Raw genomic sequence first — 17,389 nt, 5'->3', positions numbered from 1 at the left:
CATTCTGCCTCCCAACCTGCTACTATAGGAGTAGCTGCAAGAACTGTAGGATTGCCATAATTCCCGTTCGTGTGCACAAGTAGACAATGATAGGCTCAATCCCAGGGTTAAGGGCTGGGGCAGTTTTATTTAAAAAAATGAAACAAAACACAAATAAAGCCCACTAAACAAGAAGCAAATGGCAGAGGAAGAGTTGGTTGTCAGGCTTTTCCCATCTCTCTCTCCGCTCCTTGCTGTGATGATTATTTGGGTCTCTCCCCATCATCAGTGTTCCTTTCCACACACACATGCCCCCACTTAATCATTTCTCTTTTATGGAGAGGGTTGATGGATAGTTAAATTTGACTTTAGAACAGAACTATGTGGTTGTGTACCTTTAAGTTGATTGACTTTCACTTCTCTAAGGAAGAAGCTGCACCTATTGTTTTGACCTCTGGACTCTCACTGAGCAAGGGAATGTGTATTTTATAAGGAATTCTGTCTTTAAAATCCTTGCATAGTTTGACTTTTTTTCATAAGTATTTCAGATTATTTGCAATTAAATAGTGATGAAAACACTTTACGCAGCCATATACTTAGGGCGTTTAAAATTTGTTTAAAACAAACTCATTGATAAATTGTAGGAACTCACAGGTTCTCCGGACAAACCAGGATCACCCATGTTGCCTTTTTCTCCTTTTCTTCCCCTTTCACCTGCAGCACCGCGATCACCCTTGGAATGATGCATTAGTTAGACAATAGCTGTAAGTCACATCTTTCAATTTAAACTTTTCATTTTATATCTAGCTGTCATTGTTGAAACCTTGTGCAGCTGGTAGAAAGGACTAAAAACCATTCTACCAAAGTTCTGTTCCTTTTTATTGTAATAAGTTCTACGTGTCATATTTCAAAATATATTTAAATTGTAATATTGTGAAAGGTACTTTATAAAATATTAAACTGAAGGCCTGATCCTGTGAAGGGCTGGATGTTCTCAAATCCCACTGACCTTAAAAGGAGTCACTGAGCACTTTACAATGAGGTGTTCAACACCTTGCAGGATCAAGCCCAGTGTTATTTACAACAGTACCTTTAAATTGTACTAAACTCAGATAAAGCTTTTCATTGCTTCCTTGCACTCTGACTTGTGTAAGATGTAATCAAATTAATATCTGTGGGGGAAGAAAATACTGGAGTTGAAATGCTGGCTTTCTACTGTGAATTTCTCATTGGCTCACTTTTTAAGAAGCGGGCATGATGATGAAAAGAAGACATACTATATCAGACAGAGTAGAAGCTCCAAGGGGAAGGCTCCACTGAGCTAGATGGCAAACGGAACAATCTGCTGCCACATTAGTAAAAACTTAATTTAAAAAGTTCTGCATACCACTGCACCTAATCAAGATAAAATATGACATCTGTTTACTGATTTTCCTTGTCTCTAACTATATTCTCTATTACATAATTGCCCTTTTCAAATTCTCATCCCCTAGTCTCTCTCCACAGAATATAAGTAACTCCACTCGGAGTTTAATCCAGTATGTTGACTTCAGGGGAGAACTGGGCACCAGACATTATCTTTCATTTATATGCTGTACCTTTGGTCCAAGTAGTCCTTCCCCAGGAGGCCCCCGAGGTCCTGGCATTCCTTGAATTCCTTGCTCACCCTAATGATGTTTCAGTCAGAAATGTTAACACTTGATGACCATTCATCATATATTAATGTTAAATATTCACAGCAAAATTGTTTCAAGCTATATTTTAATGAATATACTGAACAATATCATGGGTCATGTAGATTTCTTTATGCAGATATATTTTGGCATATGCTTTCCTTGCTTCCCATCAAGAATATTTTTGAGCTTCCTCAAAAGGGAAGGGCCAGCTTGTGAATCCCTTATTCACCCTGCTGAGTACCTATTTGTGTAAATAGACAAATTAAAGTGAATGGGACTTCTCACAGGAACAAGTTCTCACCAGGGTGAATAAGGGCTGCACAGGCGAGCCACATATGACTCCTTTCCTTCTTAATATTTTAAAATAAAATTGGCTTTTTCTTTTTCTCTTCTCATCTTCTCTTGGTCTCTCCCCCTCATTCCTCTCTCCCATCCCTTTGGTCTGAATCATCACTCTCCACTTACGCATCCTTTCCTAGTGTAAAAGTACCAATTATAGGAGAAGAGGAGCATGACATCTATACTCAGTGTTGCGCCTTCTCCTTCCCAACTGACAGTTAATAGAACTATTCCAAGCTTGGCACAAGTGTGCATCACAGGGATTGACGGAAAAGGAACAGGGAAAGGTGGCCTTGTTTTTTGGTGCCCACTTGCAAGGCTAACTATATTTGAGACTAGTTGAGACTCTGTCCTGGAGGCTCCTGGGCCACCTCCCCTAGGCCTTGCTGTTAATCTAGCAGGGAGAAAGAGGACAGTCACTGTTGATGCTCATGTTACTCTTTTCAGTCTCCACCTTCAGCCCCTTAGCCAACCAGGGTATTAAAAAAACAACAACAGGAAACAAAAAACCACCCCCACGCAATGAAAACAGGCAATCTGTTTCTCAATTCCTTTATATTGTGATGGTCAGGTTCTCCCCTGAGCTACGTATGAGTACTGAAGTCAATGAGTCTTTATACCTTAGATCCCTGAATACCTTCACCTGGAGGTCCCAGGGGGCCTGGGGACCCTTGCCGTCCTACATTTCCCTAAATGGAGAAAAACCCACACATGTTAAATACAGTATCTAATAAAACACACATGACAAATTCTTATACCATCACACAATTTCATGTTACTCCTCAATAATGTGGGATGTCCTCCTAGGATGGATGGGCAAACTACGGCCTGGGGGCCACATCTGGCCCTTCAGTCATTTTAATCTGACATATGCTTTCCTTGCTTCCCAGCTCCAGCCGGGGAGCGGGGTCAGGGGCTTGCCCCACTCTGCGCATGCTGTGACTCCATGCAGCTCCTGGAAGCAGCGGCATGTCCCCCCTCCAGCTCGGGGCAGCCAGGGGGCTTCACATGCTGCCCCTGCCCCAAGTGCTGCCTCCACAGCTCCCATTGGCCGGGAACCATGACCAATGGGAGCTGCAGGGGCGGCGCCTGCAGATGGGGCAGCACGCAGAGCCACCTGGCTGTGCCTCTGCCTAGGATTCAGAGAAGGGACATGCTGCTGCTTCCGGGAGCTGCTTGAGGTAAGCGCCATCTGGAGCCTGCACCCCTGACCCCCTCCCGTGCTCCAACCCCCTGCCCTAGCCCTGATCCCCCTCATGCCCTCTGAACCCCTCAATCCCAGCTCGGAGCATCCTCCTGCACCCCCAACCCCTCATCCCCAGCCCCATCCCAGAGCCTGGACCCCCAGCCAGAGCCTACATGCCCCCCCAACCCCCTGCCCCAGCCCAGAGCCCCCTCCCGCACCCTGAACTCCTCATTTCTTATCCCATTCCAGAGCCCGCACCCCCAGCCGGAGCCCTCATCCCATCCCATCCCATCCCACACCCCAACCTCCAATTTTGTGAGCATTCATGGCCCACCACACAATTTCCATACCTAGATGTGGCCCTCGGGCTAAAAATTTGCCCACCCCTGTCCTAGAAGTACCATGGCCAGGATTCATCAGAGAGACAATAAGGAGATATTTGTTTTTCAAATTTTATCAGATGGTTGTAATATGGTTCAGCTTTCAGAGAAGTCACTAAGGACTGACTGGGCACTGATAGTGAATCACTCCCACCTTTAGAGGTGAACCCTCCAGTGAAAGGATGCGGCACGGTGGGGCAGTGAGGAGAAGACTGCCCTGTGGATAAAGAACTAGAATTTCCAATATAGCACCTTCCACCAGCACTAAATTCATTTTAAAACACCTCAAGACACGTGCACTAATTACACCTCTACCTCGATATAACACTGTCCTCGGGAGTCAAAAAATCTTACCGCGTTATAGGTGAAACTGTGTTATATCCAACTTGCTTTGATCCGCCGGAGTGCGCTCCCCCGCCCCCCCGGAGCACTGCTTTACCGCGTTATATCAGAATTCGTGTTATGTCGGGTTGCGTTCTATCATGGTAGAGGTGTATATGGCAAAACAAATAAATGGTACTTTGTTGCCTATTTATAAACGTTTCATTTTTAATGGAATTCTAAAGAAAATTATGGATTTTCTGTGTTATTCACATGAAGATAACTGCAACCAACACATTTTAACATTCATGAATTTTATATAAATATAGCTCTAATAATTCTCACTAGATCTGTTGGTCAAAATTTGAAAATAAATGTTATTCAATAGACTTTGAAACACAAAATGTGCTTGTTACTCCTTTGATGAATTGATCTCTATGTGCATAATTTTTGTTTTAATCATTGGTAAGGGTCTAACCATACAGTGGATCCCACTTACAGGCCCAATCCTGTACCCAGTGTACAGGCTGTGGCTGCTCTGTGGTTACTACTGCAGCCTCTGGGCTGCATTGTCTTCTGCGACAGACATATCCATCCCTATAACTGTGTACCAATTGATCAGTGTTGTCACAGATCCATTGGCCAAGACCCTGTCCGCCATGCTAACGTGGACTGAACCTCTGGGAGCATTACTCTGTAATGTGCAGGCAATACAAAACCAGTTTGCAGGCTCATTGCATCCTACCCTGTTGTTAGCAATTCGTGGCTGGGGATTGTAGGGAGGCAGGATCCTCCCCATAGTAAGTTTGGAAAAAGTGACACTTCTTGGACAGATCTCAATCACTAAATTAACAAATTTCTTTTTTTCTGTGCATAGTAAGAGACAAAATAGCACTTGGCCTGGGTGAGTCAATTAACTACTTTATCTCTGTTTTCCCATCTGCAAAATGGGGACACTGACTCCCCCTTCTATCTTATTCATTGGACCAGTTGTTTCTAGAATAGCATGAAGACAGAAAATACTGCAGTGTGTGTGTATGTACAAATATATATTATTTGTATATTAAACATTATATTTCTTTTTTTTTTTTTTTTAGAAAATTGTTGATGAAGTGAGACAAAACTGTTTAATTGACTTACTTTTGGTCCTGGAAGGCCTTCTCCTGGTGGACCTGGGAGACCAACTGGTCCTCTAACACCTGGATCACCCTGAAAATTGATACTTGTAAAAACCACCTACTGAATTCAGGCATGGCTTCATGGGTTTATGGGTTCAATTGCACACACAGAAATCATGAAACCAAGGGTGCAAAAACACTGATTGTTTTATATACTCCATTAATAGGTATTTATATTGAAACATCATGAAGGAGTATCATTTTGACTGGACCCTAGGCAAACACACTTCTTCTGCGAGTGCAAGGGGAGACGTGGGGGGTTTGGAGAGTGAACCCACCCAGCACTCATCTCACAGCGATGTTTTCTGTCCTGCAGGACTGGGCCTGGCTGCCCACTGTCGTCATTGCAATCTGGTGCCACTCAGGTTTGCTGGTTGCCTGAATGACCCTTTGTGCCAGATCACAATGCCCAGAGTGGGGAGTTGGGCCCATCCTGAGGGGCAGAAGACACTAGCCTATGCTTTTGGGCTCCCCACCAAATTTATAGTATAGTTTAGTATATAGTGCACCCATTGAATTGGGAAGCTACATCTGCTCCTGAGTGACTACCAGAGTTTCACTTGTTTTTATTATTTCCATTGTCTGCAGTGCTCAACGGGGGACAAAAGGAAATAGGGGAATTAGTTAAACACCAAAGCACATGTCTGAACAAGTCTAATTAAAGGGCAGGGTGGGTCAAAGAAAATGTATTAAACTAGCAATGAGCACTGGCATGTTGTCCATTTTGACTGAAGAACAACAGACTAGCTCCTCTTAGCTGCTGCAAATGGACTTTGCCATAACGTCACTATAATTTCAGAACTCTTATTATAGAGTGACCAGGGGTTTGAGCCAGCTGCCACTGAGCCAATGGGAGTCACTCCTTTGACTCTAATGGGAGTTGAATTGTACTGCATGTTATTTAGTTACTGTTTGGTGTTTCTCTTTACCCCTCAGGGGCCTGGGACAGCCGGGATTCTGGTCATGTTAGGAGGGAGTTTTATGTCAAGATACATAAAATGTGATAAAACTGTAGAAATCCCATCAAAGTACTTGTATACTTCAAATCAGCTTGCCCGCTCCTTTTTATTTATATTAACAATTGTCAGTATATCTAGATGACCGTCATAGGAAAGGGAAGTGATATCCCATTATGCTCTGTACACTCACTAGTCATTGGAAAGACCTATACAGGCCAAAAGCTGATTTTTATCACCTAATTGGCATCAAATTGTGACAGGGATAACTGAGTTCTGAAGCAAAGTTTGAACAAAAGAATGAAACACAGCACATAATAAATATACCACAGTGCACCATTAAAGGGCAATTACATTTATGGTGATATTGCACCATATCTAAAGCATATATCAGTGCTACACATATTTGTTTATTATAGATCTGATCAGGCTCCTATTGGAATCAGTGGGAGTTTTGCCATTGATTTCAACTGGAACAGAATCTGGGCTCTCCCTAAATTTTGTAGATTCCTTTGAGCTATTTCCATTTGTGTACATAGTCCATAGCCATTCATTGGCCTTCGCTAGTGTGACCATGGAATATTCATTAGTAGTTACTAGTATCTCTCAGGAAAATCGCATGAGATTTTCATTAGGCAAATTATTATTTCTATTCTAAACAGGTTGTAAGTGTCCTCTTAAGAGAAAACGAAAAGTCCTTAGGCCATGACTGCGTTGAATATTGAGTGTGTTTGGTCTCTGATATATATCTGATAACCGATATATTTTTGAAAAAATACATAGGATTATATGCAATAATATATGAAAAAAGCACATTTTCTCTCCATGCGCTAGAAGTCTCTGTAAGGGATAAAGTTTAGATACTAATGAATAAACCAAATCTGGATTAAACAGACCTGACTGTACTTTGAATATAACCCATCTGAAGGAAATAATATCTGTGTAAATGAGAATTTGCTTTATACTTGAGTTTAATGGCCTGTACCTTAGGTCCAGGTAATCCAAATCCTTCGGGGCCTTGTTCACCAGGAGCTCCTGGAAGACCGGGAAGTCCCTAATAAGGTAGGCACATTAATCTATTAATCTAATCTGAGGCTACATCAACTGGATATACAAAATACTGGCAAACTAATATGTCTCATAACTAGAAATTATGGGTTGTGTTTTCATGGGACACTCTTTCTTTGTAAATAACACATTCAATTCTACCTTCAGGAAAGCATGCACTGAAGTCTATGGAACTGTATGCATGTTTGGAGATACAGGATTCTCTGATACCATGAGCCAGATGCAAGGAATCCCAGCATCAGATTTCACAAGTGCATCATAAAACATGACAATTTGTATTTTGACATTTACTAACTTCACTTGATAACATTTTGACACTTATCAACTTCTTCAATTCTTAAATATTAGAAATATTAGAGAATTTAATGTAGATCAGTGCTGACTCATCATCATTAGACACTTTAGGCTCTATTCACGATAAATGTTCACTACGTTCTGGAATGTTGGCACATCAGTCATGTAACTGACAGTTCCTGCAGTGTGTGTTGCTGCATGTTACAGGTATGCAAGCAGTTAACGGTCAGACTGTGCCTGGCTCATGCATAAGCAAAGGAGGGTGTGGATACAAGGAGCCTCTTCTCTTTGAATCCTCTTCACAGGGGCTGGGGAGGATTTGTCAGCCCTAGCCAGAGAAAGGGGGCTGAGAGGGGTGAGAAGGAGGAGGGGCCATTTGTCTCCTCCCCACCACACAGGTTAGCAAAAATGGCCAACAGCAGAGGAACGTGCACACTACTTGCTCTTTAAGGGTGGTGTTGTGTCTGCTTTTTCTAGAAGTTCCCTGAGGCAGGATGCCTCCCAGAGCTCCCACTGGTGTACTGCAGCAGTGCAAGCACTGATTTTCAGAACTGTGGCCTATTGCCACAATTAGCTCTAAATAGTTTCCCTGGCTGACTGACTAAATGTTCTATCAGCTACGTCAAAAGGGAAGAACCAGCCCTGCATTAGGATATTAAGGATACTGCTTGAAACATCAGTGATAGCATTAGAAATGTCCCACTTGTAATCTCTTGAAGATTGTAATCAAAATGAATGAGAGGCTTTGCTCCTTGGAAAGAGTTAGAATCTCATGCTTCCCAGAGGGAAAATTTCCCTTTCACTCCCAACACTATGATGAGCCTCTATGGCAGATGAGCCTAGGAGACCCATAAACTTCCTGCGGCCCAACAGCCATGGAGGCTAATTTTCTCTGGTCATGTTTATCCATTCATAACTGGCATGTCAAAAATTGTCTACTTACGGGTGGGCCTGGATAACCATCTCCCTTTGGCCCAAATGGTCCAGGTGGTCCTGGATGACCACGGTCACCCTGATAATAGCAGAAAAATAATTCAAGTGCATGCCCGTACAATAGCTGTCAGGTAGGTTTACATAAAAATAAAACAACTCTGCAGGATTTGGCAAACAAATACTGTAAATGGCTTTATTTTATTTGTATATTTCAGTTTATCAATGGTTGATGATTTAATAGTGGGCTAAAGTTAGGGGACTGAAAGGCTCTGAGGATTTACAGGGCCTTTCATTTCTAGGATGCCAGTTCAAATCTTGTCCAAAGGCTCTGTAATTACCATATATTGTTACAATTTGGTGGCCTATGTATAATGAGTTGATGGCCTCAGTCCAATTCCCAATGCTCACATCTCAAATACCACCACTCCAGGCCCCGTAGGAGTTGAGGGCATTCAGCAACTTCCATGATTGGGCCCAGAATCGGCACCCTTGCTGACAGTGTCAGCAGAGAGGCACAGAGACTGAATTACCCACTAACTGCATGGGATAGTACCTGAAGCTGAGGCTGCCAAACTGCAGCACAGCAGTGGGAGGAAGTTAGTACCGTCACTGCATATGTTGTACCTGTTCTGTGGATAAAATGGAGGATTTAAAGGGAAACCAACTTGAAATCTAGTCAGTTTAGAAAAATGTTTTAAAAGTACTTTCAGGCTTTACTTCTGCCCCTGAGTTCCCTGTTAGTTTGTGTGGTTTCAAAATCTCATTTTCTTATATTTTAAAATGTTTTTCACTCTCCTGTTACTGTGTGGAAGACTAACACAGACAACAGATGTCTCTGCCTGACTGTACTCAAGGGACTGTCACAGGCACAAAGTAAACAAAAACTGAAAAAACAGGAATAAGAATAACACCCAACTTCATGGGTCCTTGACATCAAATGTAAACAGCACCACTGCTCAGGTTTCTGGATATCTAGCCAAAATAGCACCTGAATGAAGAGCAGCTGACTAAAGATGAAGCTAGGCAAGACTGAGGGGATGTGTGAAGAGGGAATGTGTTTGTAATAATTTGCCTCTCCTATATCATCTCACACTTTCAAGGGCATCTGCTCTGTGGTCCTTTTGGTAACTATTGGACTCTGACCCCATGCCGGTGATCCTATTGCAACTCATATTTAGGAAGGAAGCCACCTCCTGAAAAAACTGCAACAGGGAGAAAATGCATCAACCTATGCGCATGGCACATAAGTTTTTATCATCACCCAGGTGCTGTGCTGTCTGCGCTTGCTTCCCAATGAACACAGAAAACTCAAGCTCGCCATGCAATTGACTCTTGCTAGCTGAGAGGTTGTCTCTCCCTCTGTGGTCATGGCCTCTCACAACAGCTATGGAACAATTAAACTGTCCATCAACATGCAGAGGCTTGTAAGTGCCAAAGAGAAAACTTTCACAGCAGGTCCTAGATTACGGAACTCACACTCTCTCTTGAGAAGAACGGGGACAGACTTAATCATTTTCAGAACTCATAACAAAATTGATTTTTAAACTTAGCTCTCCCTTGATTAGTTACTCACATTCATAACACAACACATCCACCCATGCATACACACAGAAAAACAAACACACACACACACACATAATATCCTTGAAACTACTTAAGCTATTTCTCATACTGGTTGTAAAGAAAAAAATGGCAGACTGTCTTATTTTAAACTATTTTAAAATACTTGGTAGTTGCTCAGAGTACAGTAATGGGGGCCATAGAGATAGATAGAAACACATGAATAATAAGAAGCAACAGAGGGTCCTGTGGCACCTTTAAGACTAACAGAAGTATTGGGAGCATAAGCTTTCGTGGGTAAGAACCTCACTTCTTCAGATGCAAGCGAGGTGAGGTTCTTACCCACGAAAGCTTATGCTCCCAATACTTCTGTTAGTCTTAAAGGTGCCACAGGACCCTCTGTTGCTTTTTACAGATTCAGACTAACACGGCTACCCCTCTGATACATGAATAATAAGAGTTAATAAACTTATTTTGTTTTACTTTCTTTTTTTACCAACATTTAATTAAATATATTCAGGCAGCCTAACCCAAATATCTTGAATAAGCTCCGCTGTGGCTTGGAGGAATTTATAAACATTCAATAATTGAGATTTTGGTTTCAAGTTTTCAAATGGTTATTTATAAAATGATGAGTAAAGATGGTTTTAAATATCTTTTTCTGGTCTTCCTTGAGGGATTCTGCAAATCTACTGCAGTCATCCACACCGACAGTTATAGGGCATTTGTTGTCCTAGGTTACCGGCTCTTCTACTTATAGGGTAAGGCCAACCTTGGGTTCTCTTATGTTTTTACTTTAGTCTACCAGTTTGGGGTTTACCTTTGCGCCAGGAATCCCAACTCCTGGTTCTCCAACTGGGCCAGCAGGACCAGGTAACCCAATGTCACCCTATAATTAAGAAAATATATATCCTGGTTTAATTAGCTCACCATACTCTTCAATGCATGCTTAATATATTCCATATGTTGATGATCATAAACATTAGGCAGCTTGGAGTGTAGATGTTACCTTTGGTCCTGGAATAGCTCGACCAGGAAGGCCTGGCATTCCAAGACGTCCTGGCCCACCAGGTTCGCCCTACAGCAAATGAAAAAAGTAGAATGGATTTTTACGAGAGGTGGGCCTGAGCAGCTTCTGGGTAGCAACATTTCTTGAAGGATGTTTTAATGTTCTATTAAACAAATTGCAAGTGATCATGGACAAGTTCTAACTAGTGCAATTATACTGGTTACCAGCATAATACTGATTCCTCAATGGAAAATGGGATTCTTCTTTTTTCTAGTTCATTGTACAATATTTAAGGTTAGAAGATCCTTATACTAATGCACTACAGGCTCAGTCCAAAGTACATTGGAGTCAATAGGAAAACTCTTAATGGGCTTTACTACTGAAATAAACTGAACACTAAGAAATTCAACCACTTTTCTTGTCTTAAAATACAAGATTTCTGTCTCAAAATACATGTGACTTAGATTTCTTAAATGTTCTTTTCTCTATATTTTACCCCTTTTCAATTTTTCCTCCTCTTGTGTGTTTGTGAACATCAGAAGAGTTCATAGAAAGCTGGAGGAAAGACATGAAATTGCTAGAGATGATAGGCTTGAGTCTCCTCTCATTCTCACTGGGGTAAATCAGGAGTAACTTAAAGTCAATGAAGTTACATTAACGTGAAACCAGTGTAAATAAGAGGAAAATCAAGCCCTGTCAGTTCCATATGTATCTATTGAGACTAAGGGTATGTCTACACTACCGCAGTAGTTCGACGGCTGGCAATCGAAGTTCCGGGTTCGATTTATCGCGTCTGGTGTGGACGCGATAAATCGAACCAGGAAGCGCTCGCCGTCGACTGCGGTACTCCAGCTAGACGAGAGGAGTACCGCGGAGTCGACGGGGGAGCCTGCCTGCCGCGTGTGGACCGCGTCTGAACCGCGGTAAGTTCGAAGTAAGGTATGTCGAATTCAGCTACGTTATTCACGTAGCTGAATTTGCGTACCTTACTTCGACTTGGGGGGTAAGTGTAGACCAAGCCTTAGACAGCCCCATGACTGTGTTATCCAAGTACTTCCCAAACATTTAAACATAGAAATAATAATAGTCTTCCTCTTCTTTCCCAGCTTGTAGAAAAAATAGTGGGATTAGTTTAAACAAATCTTTGTTTGTGTATATGTGAGTGGGTATGTTATGTTCCCATATGTAAAGAACTTACTGAGCGAATCCTTAGTTGAAGTTTTGTATTAAGTACTGAAAGTATTTCCTTTTGTGGTCATTCATATCTCTTGCAGGAGAGAGCTCAAAGCATTGCAGTTATTTTTGGTGCATAGGACAAGCCAGATCAAGGGTACCAGAGGGACTGCAGAAGTGTGTGGAGGGGGAGAAGCAATCCAAATGGGCCAAATTTGAGTGGCGTTGCAACCCTGTGTGCCAGTTGCTATGCCACTCACTCAAATTTGGCCTGGCCACCCTTCTGTCATGATTAAGGCTGCGAGTCTTTCACAGAAGTCACGGATTCTGTGACTTCCCAGGACCTCCGTGGCTTCTGCCGCTGCAGTAGCTGGTGCGACTGACCCCAGGGCTGCCCGAGCAGCTGCTTGGGCAGCCCTATGCAACTAGTCCCGGGTGCTGCCCCGGAGCAGTGGTCTGGGAGCAGTAGCGGCGGCGGGGCCCCCGAGCCGCCCTCCGCACGAAGCAGCAGTGGCGGTGGCAGGGTCATTGTCCATCTCCCCACCCAGGAGCAGCGACGACCACCAGAGCACCCTCCCCCCTCTCCCCCGCGAGCAGCGGCATCTGCTGACTGACATTTTTTATTCCCAAGTTTAGTGCTTTTAATTAGGTACCTTCTGCATGTCCATTCTACGTGAGGGAGAGGGTAAAGGGGTCTCTGCGAGGAACTGTGACTCTCCACCACCATGAGGCGGGCCGGGCATCTTGTTGTTCTTTCTGCCTTGTCCCTCCGCCCCCGCCCCCGCCGGGCTGCAAGCTCAGGCTGCCATCGGGCATAGGGGCACCAGTTTAATAATACTGCATAGGGCTTGCGGGGCCGGTGAGCCCCAGCCATGGAGGAGCCGGCGCGGCACAGGGGGGCAGGAGCCCTGCAAAGGCGGCGGCGCCACTAGCGGGGAGCAGCCGCGCCCCCTACCCATCCTGCCCAGGCTGCGGCCTGGCGCCCCCCGGGGGGCCCCTGCAGACTGCAGCAGATGCATGCGGGCAGAGGCCCCCGTGCACCCCCCCAGCTCCCCCCCTCGCCACGCTCAGGCTCTGCGGCTCCCGGGCATGTGAGCCGCTGCCGGGGCGCGGGGCCCTGAGACTGCTCCGGGAGGGGGAGGGGCAGCGGCGGCTCACACTCCTGGGAGCCACAGAGCCTGAGCGCGGCAAGAGGGGAGCCGGGGGGGTGCACGGGGGTCTCTGCCCACATGCATCTCCTGCAGGAGCCCCCAGAAGGCAGCTCCTCCCTGCCGAGCTGCTGCAGCGGCCCAAGCCCAGCAAAGTCAGTGAGTGGACTCGGGGCGGGGGCTGCCGGGGTGGTGTGGGGAGGGCTCGCGGGGGGGCTGTGCACCCTCCAGGGGAGTTCAGGGGGTGGGGAGGGGGGAACCTGGTCTGGGGAGCAGCCCCGGGCACGGCTGGCCCCTGGGGTCTATAAAGGCTCGTTGGGATTTGCCCCTCAATGAACCGATGTTATCAGGGCGAGGGGGGGTGCAAGGTGGAAGTTTTGCCTAGGGTGCAAAATATCCTTGCACCGGCCCTGCCTCCAGTTGAGCCTGACTGAGTTCAGGATCTCAAAATTGTGGGGGAGGCATGGATTCTCCTATTTCCCCCCCACTTTTTAATGGCCTTTTCACCCCACCATCTCCACCACCGATGAGCTATATCTTTGACTTGAGACCTCAGTTATAAAGATACAGTACAAAACTAAGAGTACTTTAGCACCGGCAGGTCCAGGTACTCCTGTTGGTCCCGATAATCCACGTACACCTCTCTGACCTTGATCACCCTACACAAATGAAGAAACATTATTCTACATTTTATCAATATGGTTAGCAAAAAGTCATTTGAAAGCTCTTGTAAAAATCAATCAGACCAGGGCCACACAGGTCTTTTTGGGACCCAGGGCAAAATCTGAAACTGAGCCCCCCCTTCCAAAAATAACTACCACTGAAGGAAGGTGGGTGGAGGAGCTGGAGAGCAAGCCTACCCTGCACTCACCTCACAGGTGTGGGTCCTGTCCCACAGGGCTTGGCCTGCCTCCCTGCTCGAGGTGCTATGACCAGACATGCAGGCTTGCAGCACCACTCAGTTTGGCCGAGCGACCCCTGCCTCCATTATGACAGAGGGGTTGCTGGGCTAAATTTCAGTTAGTCATTGTGACCTCACACAACAGGTTGCAATGCCACTCACTCAGATTTGCCTGACTGTCCCTCTGTCATGATGGAGGGGTTACTGGGCCAAACCTGAGCGGTGCTATCACCCCATATGCTGGGTCACAACACCACTTGGTTTGAGGCCCCTCTCAAAAGTGGGGCCCAGGGCAAACTACCTGTTTTGCTCCTGCTGCCCTAGAGGGCCATGAACTCAACAGGCCTTATTCTATAGCTGCTGCACATGAGAAATTTCCATTAACTTCAATGGGAAGTCAATTAATTCAACTTCAATTGAAGTCAATGGGCCAAATTCTCCTCTAATTACATCTGTGTAAATCAGGTGTAGCTTCTTGGATGTCAATGGTTCTACACTGGTATAAAACCATTGTGAAGAGAATCCGACCCAAAAGGAGTTGTTTGCTTGCATCAGCAAAGTCAAGTCTAGTGAGTGGAATCAAATAATAGAAAAATCATTTACATGAAATAATTTTAATAAAAAAACGCATAAATAATTGGAGACCCATTTTTTAAAGGTAAATACACTATACATCTTTTTGTCTGTCAAGGAAAATCACAAGCCAGAACACTCACCCTGATTAATCTATTTATATACTTCTAGACAGAAAAATGCTAAGATCGAGTGTAGGTTGTAAAGGGATAACTATTAACACATTATTAGAACACAGTTATAACAAAAATACACATGAGATAGTGGTTCAGAAAACCTAAACATTTGAAATTCTGGAAAGTTCCAGCCCCAGCCATAACTGGCTCTTTACCCTGTAGGATATCACCTAAATATATTTCCTAGAGAGGAAAACTTTTGAACTCATCTTAGATACCGTAATCGCCATACTTCACTTTCCCTTAGCCCTTAAAATTTATTGTTATGGTGACCCTCAATCTATGTAAAGAGGCCTGGATGTGGCTTCATCCAGACACTGTCAACACCATTTTTTCAGGTGTCTAGAGGGATTGCTAGAGAATGATCAGAGGTGTTTCATACAAACATCTATTTGCTACTCATCTGAGTAAGGGCTCACATATCTGAGGATCTGCAGGATTGGAGCCTGTAGCAGTGTGTTGTATTGCTACTGGATTGTTGGGCTGCCCAGCTCCACAATGAAAACTTGCCTTTAATTGTATTTTATCAGTTTCACTAAATTTTTTTTATTGAGCTAAGACTGAAACCAACTCTGCAGTCAGCCTATTTCACAGTATCATTCATAAAATCACATACTGCACTTTTTCTTCACTGGATTTATTTATACTCCACCAAATGGGGAAAACTGTGACCAGGGCCGGCTCTAGGCACCAGCAAAACAAGCTGGTGCTTGGGGCGGCACATTTTTAGGGGCGGCATGGCCGCAGCCGCTCGGGAGCCTGGGAGGGAGGGGGAGACTCCGAGCGGCCGCGGTGCGGGCGCCGCTTCTCCCCCTCCCTCCCTCCCAGGCTCTCAAACCTGGGAGGGAGGGAGGGGGAGCAGCGGCCACTCGGAGTCTCCCCCTCCCTCCCAGGCTCTCAAACCTGGGAGGGAGGGAGGGAGGGAGGGGGAGATCGCGAGCGGCCGCGGCGCGCGAAACAGCTGTTTCGCGCGCCGCTGCTCCCCCTCCCTCCCAGGCTTGAGAGCCTGGGAGGGAGGGGGAGACTCCGAGTGGCCGCGGCGCGGGCGCCGCTTCTCCCCCTCCCTCCCTCCTAGGCTTGAGAGCCTGGGGGGAGGAGGCAGGGCTGGGGATTTGGGGAAGGGGCGGAGTTGAGGCAGGGCCGGGGGTGGGGTAATTAAAAAACGGGGGGGGGGGGGGCGGCCAAAATTGTTTTTGCTTTGGGCGGCAAAAATCCTAGAGCCGGCCCTGACTGTGACAAATCTATTCCCCGAGCATTGCTTTTGCTAACTTTAATTTTCACAAGGAATTCTTACCTTCTCACCCTGTATTCCAATTCCTGGGGCACCCTCGGGACCTCGAAGGCCAGGTACTCCTGGCTCCCCCTGTAATGAAAAAAACAAATCAGCACTTGAATTTAGTTGTATTTTTAATTAGTTTTATTATTAAGTTGTAAGGCTGGAGACAGAAGTCCTCTCTTTAGTCATACAAACTATATACCCAGGTAGCAAGTCCTGCATTGCTTACTCAGAGTAAGAGATACCTCAGAAGAGTTTGTATATACATTTGTTATAAGATAAATTCTGAATTAGTTTGAATAAACTGCAGCTCAGAAGGAGCAGGAGTGGAATCCTGGCCCCTTTAAAGTCAATGACAAAACTCCCATTGACTTCAATAGGGCCTCAGGTTTTCAGACAGCCTCATTTATGAACTCTTGCAGGGATGCACAAGGTGACATGTTTCTGGCGATAAATGATGTCATGCTCAGTACATTATTTTTAAACATGTAATGGAAACTTTATTATAATGTTTAGCCACTAGGTGGCCCCTTGCATAACATACTTTACCTGAGCTGGTAATAGCTAGAGCAACAAGTGCAGAGGTGGGCAAACTACGGCCCGCGGGCCACATCCGGCCCAAGGGACCCTCCTGCCCGGCCCCTGAGCTCCTTGCCCGGGAGCCTAGGCCCCGGCTCTTCCCCTGCTGTTCCCCCTCCCCCACAGCCTCAGCTCGCTGCGCTGCTGGCGCAATGTTCTGGGCGGTGGGGCTTTTGCAGATCTGTGGCCTGACCCGGTGCTCTGTGCTTCGCGGTGGTGTGGCTGCCTGTCCTGGTGCTCTGGGCAGCGTGGCTGTAGTGCCGCCAGCCACTGGTGCTCCAGGCAGCGCGGTAAGGGGGCAAGGAGCAGGGGGGGTTGGATAGAGGACAGGGGAGTTCAGGGTGGTGGTTAGGGGGTGGGGGTGTGGATAGGGGTTGGGGCGGTCAGATGGCAGGGAACAGGGAGGGATGGATGGGGCAGGGGTCCCGGGGGGGCTGTCAGGGGACAGGGAACAGGGGGGGTTGGATGGGGCAGGAGTCCCGGGGGGGCCATCATGGGGTGAGAAACAGGGGGGGGGGGCGTCGGATAAGGGGTGGGGGCCGGGCTATGCCTGATTGTTTGGGGAGGCACAACCTCCCCTAACTGGCCCTCCATACAATTTTGGAAACCCGATGTGGCCCTCAGGCGAAAAAGTTTGCCCGCCCCTGAACTAGTGCATTAAAGTGTCTTAGAGTATGTCTACAC

General features: G+C 45.8%; 1 protein-coding gene across 1 annotated transcript in view; it reads right to left on the bottom strand.

Moving 5' to 3' along the window:
* Nucleotides 1–17,389, bottom strand: part of LOC135885787 (collagen alpha-1(XXVIII) chain-like) — a 73,201-nt gene that overhangs the window by 19,196 nt on the left and 36,616 nt on the right. Inside the window, exons 19-28 of the mRNA XM_065413692.1 lie at nt 16,145–16,213; nt 13,788–13,859; nt 10,880–10,948; nt 10,691–10,759; nt 8,321–8,389; nt 7,001–7,069; nt 5,022–5,090; nt 2,615–2,683; nt 1,578–1,646; nt 632–712 (exon numbers count right to left, since the gene is read on the bottom strand). Coding sequence (XP_065269764.1) covers nt 632–712; nt 1,578–1,646; nt 2,615–2,683; nt 5,022–5,090; nt 7,001–7,069; nt 8,321–8,389; nt 10,691–10,759; nt 10,880–10,948; nt 13,788–13,859; nt 16,145–16,213 — 705 coding nt within the window. The remainder of the gene's footprint in view (nt 1–631; nt 713–1,577; nt 1,647–2,614; nt 2,684–5,021; nt 5,091–7,000; nt 7,070–8,320; nt 8,390–10,690; nt 10,760–10,879; nt 10,949–13,787; nt 13,860–16,144; nt 16,214–17,389) is intronic.

Source organism: Emys orbicularis, chromosome 11 (assembly GCF_028017835.1).
Source record: "Emys orbicularis isolate rEmyOrb1 chromosome 11, rEmyOrb1.hap1, whole genome shotgun sequence".
Lineage (NCBI taxonomy): Eukaryota > Metazoa > Chordata > Testudines > Emydidae > Emys > Emys orbicularis.
Note: the sequence above shows the minus strand (reverse complement) of the source record. Positions and strands in the feature narration are given on the sequence as shown.